The following is a 10,138-nucleotide window of genomic DNA, read 5'->3' as shown; positions in this document are numbered from 1 at the left end:
AAATGACTCGAATGGCGATGGAGAGAACATAGATGGCTGTACATTCAAACTTTATTGTGCAACTTTGGACGAACAATCACAACGTTTTCAAGGCGGTAAAATAGTGACGGGGCGAACTTGATTTTTAAAACAGACAAATGGGCCAGGCCATTTGGAGATGAAGTAAAAAAATTAAATAAATACGTTAATGTGTGTGTAAAATAGTGGATTTCAATAATTCATAACAATTAATGCTCATTTTAATTGTATTTATAATGAAATAAATTATAATCAATCGATTACTTCATAAAATAATCATCTTTACATTCTATTTATTTTACATAATTTAGTGTTTACAATAAAAATATTATATAATTGAGTAAATAAAAAATATATATTCTATTTAACCAATTTGAGGAAACGTAAACGTTGTTTATTTTAACAATACAAGTTTTTGTATTACATTATACTATACTGTAAGTCACTGATGGTGTCGTGGTACACTCGCCTGACTTTGGTGCGGGCAGCGTGGGTTCAGTTCCCACTCAGTGACGGTGTGAATGTGAGTGCGAATGGTTGTCCGTGTCTATATGTGCCTGCGACTGACTGGCGACCAGTTCAGGGTGTAGTCCGCCTTTCGCCTGAAGTCCGCTGGGATAGGCTCCGGCGCCCCGCGACCCAAACCAGGATAAGCGGTGTTGAAAATGGATGGATATTTTCAAATATTTTTTATTTTAGTATTGAAAATGAATCAATAAATTATTCAATGAGATAAATGAATATAAAAATTAATATATTTTATAAATACATCTGAACCAAAGTCAGGAAAAGAATGTCTAAATTAATGCAAAAAAATTTCACTTTCTTGGTGATGTAAATGTTAAGACAAAGTTCTATTCTCTTCTATTCAAGAAAAAAATGCTCGGTGGGCTGGATTACAGAAGCCAAACTTTAGCCAAGTTTCACTTTGTGTTTTTTTTTTTTTGTGTGTGTGTTTCGGGAGTCAGCTGATATGGTCGTAGATCCACGAGGTGAACTTGGTGACCCGGGCGTAGACCCCCGGCAGGTGCGGTCTGCCGCAGCCCGCCCCCCAGCTGACGATGCCGATCAGGAACCAGCGACCCCTGCCCGGCGCCCGGCAGGATAAAGGCCCGCCCGAATCCCCCTGACCAACCACAGCAAAGTACAGAAATCCGGTCAGATACATCGAACGCGGGTCGTTTGGGAGGTCGGGGGCTCACCCTGCAGGCATCCCGCTCCCCTGACGGGACCCCCGCGCAAAGCATGTGGGGGGACACGGGACCGTAAGTCTTCTTGCACTCCGTCTGGCTCATGACGGACACCTGCGCCTTCTGTAGCACGGACGGCAGCGACTTGTCTGCGGGGAGGAGATGACATCACGACAAAGGATGAAAATGATAGGAAAATGACCAAAATACACGCACTATAGCTACAGAAATATAGTGGTGCCTTGAGTTGGAGGACGTGGGTGTACCTAAGATTGCGCCCCTCAAGTGGCATTTACCAACCGGCATTCCTCACCTTCCTCAGAGCGATGTCCCCACCCCGTCACCCAGCAGCGGTGTCGAGCAGTGACGGCGTGCGAAGCGCCGGGCAGGCACACGGGCGCCACCAGAGGGCCCAGCGAGGCCGGCCACGCCCTCTTGAGCCGCAGCAGCGCCACGTCGTAGTCCAGCGTTTGGGGATCATAGTACTCGTGCACCACAATGCGCTGGATCTCCGCCACGTGCCCGGGACTGCCCTGCGTCGACGCGCCCAGGTGCGCTCGCCAGCGGCGGGGGTCGGACAGCCTGCGGGGGCTCCCGTATCAATTTGCTCAACGACCAAGCGAGAGAGACAGAGGGAGAGAAAGAGACGGAAAAGCAACCTGTCTTTGCCGAAGCAGTGCGCCGCCGAGACCAGCCAATCGGACGAGACCACGGAGGCGCCGCAGATCAGGTGACCCGAGAAGTGCAGGCTGACCTGCCAAGGCCACTCGCCCTCCTCGGAGTCAGTGCCGCCCACGATGCGAGGGGACCCGGGGGGGACGGGAAGCCCGCAAGCTGCAGAAAATGTCATTGTTTAATATCATCGGGGAAAAACATGGCTAGTAAGGGCTATTACAAATTTACTTGAGCCCATTTGAACTCTGTTGTGGACCAAAACAGCAGCACCCACTGACACAGTGGATACACATATTTTCAAAGTTACGGTACAACTTTTTCTTTTTGAAAATGTACACCTTTTCATGAAAATTGGACCAAATCCAAAATCTGCCATTTGGGTATATTTTTTTCAAGTTTTCTTTCTTAAATACATTATTTTACCCCCTATCCCCCCACCCCCAAATCAATATTTAAAGTTTTTCTGAAAAAATGTTTTGAAAATATAAAAAATTACTTTCTTTCTTTAAAATATATAACTTTATTATTAATACACTTTTTAAAAATCCAAAATATACATCATAATGGAAAGAAATGTATTCCATCATTTATTCTAAAATAAATGTGTGCTTAAAAATATCTTGAAAATAAAAACAAATTTAAATTTGTTCTTGAAGATTTACAGCCAGTTGAATAATTTGAAAACTATTCTAAAATTCAAATTATACCAATGAATACATCTTTCTTGAAAATATACAAATGTTTTTCATAAAAACATAATAAAAAAGCAACTTGAAAAAAAGGAAAAGCCTGCTTTTTTCCCCTCAAAATTATACAGCTTTTTTCATAAATATAAATCTTTCAGAAATACAAGCAACATTTTTTTCTAAAAACTTTTTCAAATCTGCAACATACCACTTACATATTTATTTCCTCAAAAATATCACTTTTTCATAAATATAAAATAAAAAATATATATATGTAACAAAGCAAATACAATACCTTTTAAAGTAATAAATTATTCAAAATGTTTCTAAAAAAAGATGTTTTTCTTGAAAATATAAAACTCGAAAATATCAGATTTTGTGAAAAATAAACAACTTTATAAACTCCAAAATATACCCTTTACATTAATATTTTTTTATTTAAAAAAATACACTTTATTACTGAACACATACTATCTATACTATTTTTCTCGCAAACATACTAAAGTGAACCACGACTATTTGCGGGAGATCAGGACCGAGCCCTGCCACGACTAGCGAAAATCTGCAAATAACTGACCAATCCAAAATGAGTTGGTAATTATGTGTAGATGCCACAGGATGTCAGCAAAGCACTTAAAATGCAGAGGATCATAAAGCACCAACACCATGCATCCAGCATGTACAGTACACAATAATAAGCCCATGCTACATGGAGACTGTATTGAGTAGTTCAGTTATTCAACACAGACAAACCACCTTCACATAAGGCTCATCAATAGTATCAGCTGCCATACTATCCCAAGAAAATACTTTTTAATCCATATTAGGGAAGTTATTAAAAAAAAAATAGGACCTTGTAACAGTAGAAATACAGTATTGCACTATCATTTATGATGTTTTAATGAATGATACAGAGGCGTTTGCTCACCACAGTCGTGTTCATCGCTGCCGTCCTGACAGTCGGCGACGTCGTCGCACCTGGCGTTCTTTTTCCGGATGCACGAGCCGCTGCGGCATCGATAGCTGACGGCTGAGCAGCTCGTTTCTGTCACACAACGAAAAACGTCAGGGCCACGTACTGTACATCGAGGGCTGATGTGTTGTTAAAAGAAGTCCACCCTGTGTGCAGTTGGTTTCATCCAATCCGTTGGCGCAGTCCATCTCGCCGTTGCAGACAAACAGAGGATGCAGAGGGCTGCTGCCATCACACTTCTTGTTGGGTCTTGCTGAAAATAAAAGACATGCAGACTTTTTTTGCCTACAAAAAATAGAATCATCCTCTCAAAAATATACAACTTTTTTTCCTGTAAGAGTATGACTATTTTTTTAATTATGCAACCTGTATATACAATATTGTACTACAACCTTTTTGCCCTTCATAAATATGACTCTCTTCAAAAAATGTATTCACTAGTGTTTTGTTTTTTTAAATACTGGAATACTATTATACACAGAAATTATTTTGGAAATACTTCATCAAAAATGATTTTTTTTTTCTTTTCATTAAAAGATACTACAGTGCTTGCTTTACTCAAACAAATACTTAAAAAATATGACTTCTGGGAAATAGTTGACTTTTTCCACTCAATATTATTTACTACTTACATTTTTGGGGTATTTAAAACAACTTGCATACAGCTTTTTTTTATTTTTTGGGGGGAAAAATGTCGAAAATATACTTCTCTTCAAAAACAAGTTTTGGAGGGAAAATATAATAACTAACTTTTTCATAAATACAATACCCCCAAATATGCAAGTTTCATGTGCTTTAAAGCATACAGAATATTTTATCCAAAGTATCCAAAGTTTTTACTGGACGCAATAAAATTTACAATAATAAAGCCAATTCGCAATAACTCGACTTACAGCAGAAGACCTCGTCGCTCTCATCCTGGCAGTCGTCCAGCCCGTCGCAGCGTCGACTTTTGTCCACGCAGAGTCCCGTGGAGCAGAGGAAGTGATTTTCCGGACAGGCTGTGGAGAAGAGGAGCACGTTGGCTACATCATTAGGCACCCCTGCGCTAATTGAATAATTCCTCTTCAGCGATAACAACAAACGTTTACGTTGGCTGATGTTGTAGCTGCTGTACGACGCCCGGAAAGGTTGCGCAGCGCTTTGTGAGGTGCAGCGAAACTCCACCTCGGCGCTGCGCTCTGCGATGCGAAACACGCTCTCGTGTCCCACGTAGGTGCCACAGAAACTGTTAATGACAACGTCATAAAATCATCATTATCATTACAGTGGTGCCTTATTCTAATATTCTGTTTTCATCTGTGAAGCCCTTTGGATTGCATTTTTTAATGGATTTTAAAGTGCTATATAAATAACATTTTATTGATTTGATTGGTAAGCAACATGCCGGCTCACGATTTGGCAAGCAAATGTATTACTCCATTACAAAACTTTAATAATTTCACGAAAGATCGGTTCAGTGTTTAGCAAGCAGCAGGTCTTATCACAGTGTATTCAAGTTTTAGTCATATTGTGGAAGAAAAATGAATTAAATGAGTTATTTAAAGATTAATAGATTTTTCTTGTTGTATTTAAGTGCTAATAAACTATTAATTAACCAGTTTAGCTACATTTGGATTCACTATTTGGAAAGCTGAAAACTACCCTTTAAGCAACATGTGAGCTTACAATTTGGCAAAGACTGTAGATGTATCACACCATTACAAATAAACCTCTTGGGATCACTATTTGGCAAGCACTTTAGTGCTACCTAAATGTCCTAATTATAGCCATCACTAAGTGTTAACCAGTTTTCCTTTATGTGGGCTCACTATTTGGCAATACGATAAACATGTAGAAAGATGTTATTATTGATTTTATCGTCATGTTTCTCCACATTTTTTAGGTATTTTTCCATTGCCCATACATAACTTCGTTGACCCTCCACCATCCGTGCTCGCAGCCCTTCATGTCTTTTGGTTTCAGCACATAGTTGTGGAGCAGCAGTGCAACCCCCAAAGCGGCGTCAGGCGTCTACGATAAAGGCCCAAATTTTTTTTTAAAAAGGGGTAAGACGGTGGCAAAATAGTGTATAAGGTAAGTTATGTATGCTGGAGCTTTACCTGAAAGATCCAAGTGCAAAAGCAGTGGGGGGGCATGAGGCTGGGGTGGAACGGGCTGTAAATCTGGCCGGTCACGTGCGGTTGTGATGCGATGTGAGATACGCACACTGAGGCTGAGTCACTGGGCTCGATTTGGAAGGAGGCGACGGTCAGCCGGATGAGAAAACCGGGCATGGCGGTGAGCTTTACGTGGCATCGCACACCACCCCATGACGAAAAGATGTTTAAAGGGACCTTCACCACGGGAAGGCTGGCATAAAGTTTGTCTATACACTGGGAGCCTGGCGGGTAGAAGATGAATAAAATGTTTGCTGACTGGTGATGTTATTAGGGTTGTATAAAATGCATCACCAGTGTTATGTAAATTTTGTCATTATCTACTGCAAACGAGGAAAGCAGTGGAAGTGAACCCAAAATGGACAATCATTTATGTCACCTTTTTTTGCGATACGATCTGTCATTTGGCAGGCATAGGCATATGTTCCTTACAGGGATACATTCTTTATCCTCTTCGAAGAATTAGAATTACTAGAATTACTACGGAGAACCAAGTCATTTCTGAACGTCTCCACGTATGTCTCCATTATACTGCCCCCAGGTGGTCAAATGCATGATAGTCATTATGAGGTAAGGAGAATTAAATTTTAATTTATTATACCGATTACAGTAACTTACACTGCTGTATATAGATTTAGCGTTGTTAGGATTTACCATTACTGCAACACATTTTTTAGATGAAAAGGAGAATTAACTAAGCTACATTTTGACCCCTGGAATGGAATACATTTCTTTCCATTATATTGTATGGGAAAATTCATCCAAATTGAGCATATGTGGGAGAATTAGAGACATTTTTGCTTTTATGCGTTGATTGCATGTGAACTGGGCAAGCATTAACTGAATATGACAAGTACTTATAGATTAAGTGCAAACGTATTGAAATGTAAAGTCAAATACAGCTGAATTGTACTTACTGACTCTTTCACTTACCAGAACTTGAGAATTCCTGATCGAATAAGTACATTTCCTTAATCTCAGGTGACAAAACATCCACCTACCTGCTGCATTGAATGAGTAATCTGAGCGCTGGACAGCTGCAAAAAGAGCGAACCAGTCAGTTGAGTTTTTGTAAATACAAGGAAACATTCTACACATCCCCAATGTGAGCCACCATTGACGAGGATTGAGTCGATGTCCACAGGCAGGCCCAAAATGTAGCCCACCGATGAGCGGTTCTTCAGGTTGGTGTGGACCGAGTCCCTGAGGATGATGCCCACACACTCCTCGCAGACCGCCACGCTCTTCAGGTGAGGGACCTCAAACACCATCCAGAAGTGCACCAGTACCCCTCCCTTGTTGTTAGTACTGAGGGATTACAAAAACATGGTAGATGACGAGACCATATGAGTAAATAAACGCATTGACACAGTGAGCTGAGCGGGTAAACTTTATAAACATGCATTTGGGTCGTGACAGGGCAGAGCTTGGCTGGATCTCTCAACAGCTGGAGCATTTGCTTCTGGTACATGGCTTGCTAGAAAATAGAGTCCTCCTTGCTACAGGGATGAAAGAGATTAAGTAAATGATGAAGAGGATGGGGCCAAGGATTGACCCTTGTGGAACATTACAGGGCAATCTTTACATGCCCCCGACACCGGTTTCACCTCTCAACATGAAATTGAGTGGACATGTCTATCGTAATAGGACACATGAAAAAGTCTCAAGCACCCGTACCCGAAAGTGAACAGGAAGTTGGCCATTTTGATTAAAAGCATGCATTTATGGGTAAATCCCAGCACTCATATTGGGCGAACTGCGAATAGGAAATTATCCTAATGAGCCACAATGGGAAGCAGGTATTTTAGACAGATGGGCAATGCACCATGCACGGGAAGAGCACAGCCTCAAAGTTTGATGACCATTTGGAGGATTAGTCATGATGAAAAAGTCTAACAAATGACTATGTAAATGTAAATGTATGTTTACAAGAGTACCTGAGGTCCGAAATGATGGTGTGTTTGTATAGGCGAGCCACTGAGGACATCTTGTACACACCGCTCACCTGTAGCAGCAGCAGCAACAACAACAACACTTAACACAGTGTAAGTGTATACAGAGTGTATCCTGCACAGTACCACGCACCACATGTTGTATTTTCGTCGCCATGGAGACAAACTCGTGAGATTCTGCCTGGCGGTATTCCGGGATGAACTCCACGTTAGCCACGCGGAACATCCCAGCAAAGTATACGCCGCTGTTGCCTTCGTGCCGAACTGGGATAGATTGATCATATCAGACATAGAAATGTTAGTCCATTATTGATACTTTATTTGATATAAAAATGGCTGTTTGACTGGGTGCAAATACTCCAGTAATGTTATAACATATGTATTTAGGATACAGTGAAATATCTTATTTACATTTTTTAAATATTGGACATTATGAATATGGTTAAACAAAAATTGTTCTACTTCATTATATATTGTATATAATTCATATGTATTATGAATATATATATTAAATACAAGGTGAACCATATGTTTCTATACAAATATGTATGTATGCATTTTCCCTCCATGATTTATTGCAATTTTTTTTCAATTCAGGTAAAAACCAACATAAACAAAGAAACTAATAAACTTTCATTAGGCACTTCCATGGGTGACGATTGCGCTTATTAACCAACACATACTTACATATAAAGACCCAGAGCACCGACCACAGAATCACCACCAGCACAAAGACCACAGCCGTGATGATGACAGCCAAGTGCTGGACACTCAGCAGGTGGGCCCACAGCCTGGACAGACCTTTGGGCTTCCTCCTCGTCCTCCTGTACTTCCTGCACGGCTTCTTTAGTGTGTGGTCCACCGTGGACACCTCCACTGAAACATCTGCGACCTATGGAAACATCACACTGGGGAATTAGCATTTGAGAGAGCGCCCTCTTAATAAGGGTGTGATTAATGACATTGAACAAACAAGGACGAAATGTCAAGCAGCGCATATTCAGGGAACCGAAAGCACTTTGGACCATAATTGAAAAAGACAAAAGATGTGAATGCAATGCTGTAACGCTGCTTCATCCCTACTCCGGTGAATTGAATTACACTCCAATGCATATGTATTATTCATTCTGAGATATCCCATACGCGGCAGGGTAAAGACTCCCGAAGGGAGAGAGGAAAAAAAGTCACATTCAAGAATGGGAGTGCATATAAAAAGTCTATACACCCTTTTGAAAGGTTTTCATTATCCTGCATTTAAAAATGAGACCAAGACAAATAATTTCCAAATGTTTTTCACCATTAATGTGACATATAATCTGACCAAATCGGTTACATTTTTTTTTAACCTTTTTGAGAAGGGAAGTAAAAATAAACAACTGAAATAATCTAGTTGCACAAGCGTGCACACCCTCTTTTAAATTGGTTAATTCTGAACTCATCCCGATCTTATTTAAACTCATGTTAAATGTAAGTCAACTCACAACTGCACCCATTTAAAGTGCCTTTAATTCAACCCAGATTTTCAGCTGCTTTACTGGGCTTTTCCTGACTTTTTTTTGTTTGTTTTCTAGCGGAAGCCTGAAGGTTTTATACTAATATTGCCATTTGGAGCTGTTCATAATTCAATCCCTCTTGATAATAAAATCTCCCAAATGCATGTGGGAAAATGCGTCACAGTCCGATGAAACTAAGGTTGAGCTTTTTGGCCATAATTCCAAAAGATATGGTTGGTGCAAACACAAGATTGCTCATCACCAAAAGAGCACCATGCCTACAGTGAAGCATCATGCTTTTGGGCTGTTTTACCTCAGCTGGAAATGAGGCCTAGGGAATCATGAATTGTGCCAAATACATAAATGTCAGTGCTAGCACAAAACATTTAGCCTTCAACTAAATGGGAAAAAGTCAGAAAAAGCCTATGAGAACATCTGGAATTTAATCAGAGGTACTTTAAATTGTGACAGTTGTGTGCTGACTCCCATTTAACATGAGCTGGAATTTGATTGGTTGGCTCTGAACAACCACATCCCAGTTGAGGAGGATGTGCACACTTGTGCCAGCACATTATCTTGTTTATTTTTACTTTTCTTCTTGAAAAGGATTTTTTAAAAATAAATAACAGTAGTAAAAGTTACAGGTCACATTAATGGTGGAAAGCTTTGTTATTTATATTGGCTTAATTTTTTTTGTCTTGTTTATATATTGAATATTCATTTGTAAAGATATCCAAACATTTTATGAGCATTGTAAATAGACACAAACAAACAAAAAAAATAGATTAAAACATGCTCTTACACTGGCGGCGTCCTGTTGAGATGAGTCAACATCTCCGCTCTCCTTGCACTCTGAACCCATGACAGAAGCATCCCCACTTAAGACCACTTTGTCCTCATTTCCAATTTTCTTTTAAAGATCAATTTTCAAGAGAAAAGAACGAGGCCCTGCACACAGCACAGTCAGCTTGCAAGTGAAACAAGACCCAAGT

General features: G+C 40.2%; 1 protein-coding gene across 1 annotated transcript; it reads right to left on the bottom strand.

The window, feature by feature from the left end:
• Positions 1-4: 4 nt before the first annotated feature.
• tmprss7 (transmembrane serine protease 7) lies at positions 5-10,129 on the bottom strand. Its single transcript, XM_061757906.1, has 16 exons — positions 9,949-10,129; positions 8,341-8,545; positions 7,787-7,917; positions 7,639-7,706; positions 6,816-7,009; positions 6,703-6,738; positions 5,645-5,925; positions 5,449-5,555; positions 4,634-4,770; positions 4,436-4,543; positions 3,688-3,795; positions 3,498-3,614; positions 1,868-2,042; positions 1,522-1,790; positions 1,221-1,357; positions 5-1,144 (listed from the first exon to the last, which is right to left on the bottom strand). The coding sequence occupies exons 1-16, from the start codon at positions 10,006-10,008 to the stop codon at positions 983-985; spliced, it is 2,295 nt and encodes a 764-aa protein (XP_061613890.1). The 5' UTR covers positions 10,009-10,129; the 3' UTR covers positions 5-982.
• Between the last annotated feature and the right edge of the window lie 9 nt (positions 10,130-10,138).

The sequence above is a fragment of the Phyllopteryx taeniolatus genome, chromosome 20, assembly GCF_024500385.1.
Source record: "Phyllopteryx taeniolatus isolate TA_2022b chromosome 20, UOR_Ptae_1.2, whole genome shotgun sequence".
In the NCBI taxonomy this organism is placed as follows: Eukaryota; Metazoa; Chordata; class Actinopteri; order Syngnathiformes; family Syngnathidae; genus Phyllopteryx; species Phyllopteryx taeniolatus.
This window is presented reverse-complemented; position numbering and strand designations above follow the sequence as displayed.

Excerpts from the sequence above, each read along its gene's own strand:
- tmprss7 (XM_061757906.1), bottom strand. The coding sequence starts at position 10,008 with ATGGGTTCAGAGTGCAAGGAGAGCGGAGATGTTGACTCATCTCAACAG. Across the intron at positions 5,926-6,702 it reads TTACTCATTCAATGCAGCAG|GCTCCCAGTGTATAGACAAA; the intron begins GTAGGTGGATGT and ends TCTACCCGCCAG. Across the intron at positions 1,145-1,220 it reads GGGAGCGGGATGCCTGCAGG|GGGGATTCGGGCGGGCCTTT; the intron begins GTGAGCCCCCGA and ends GTGGTTGGTCAG.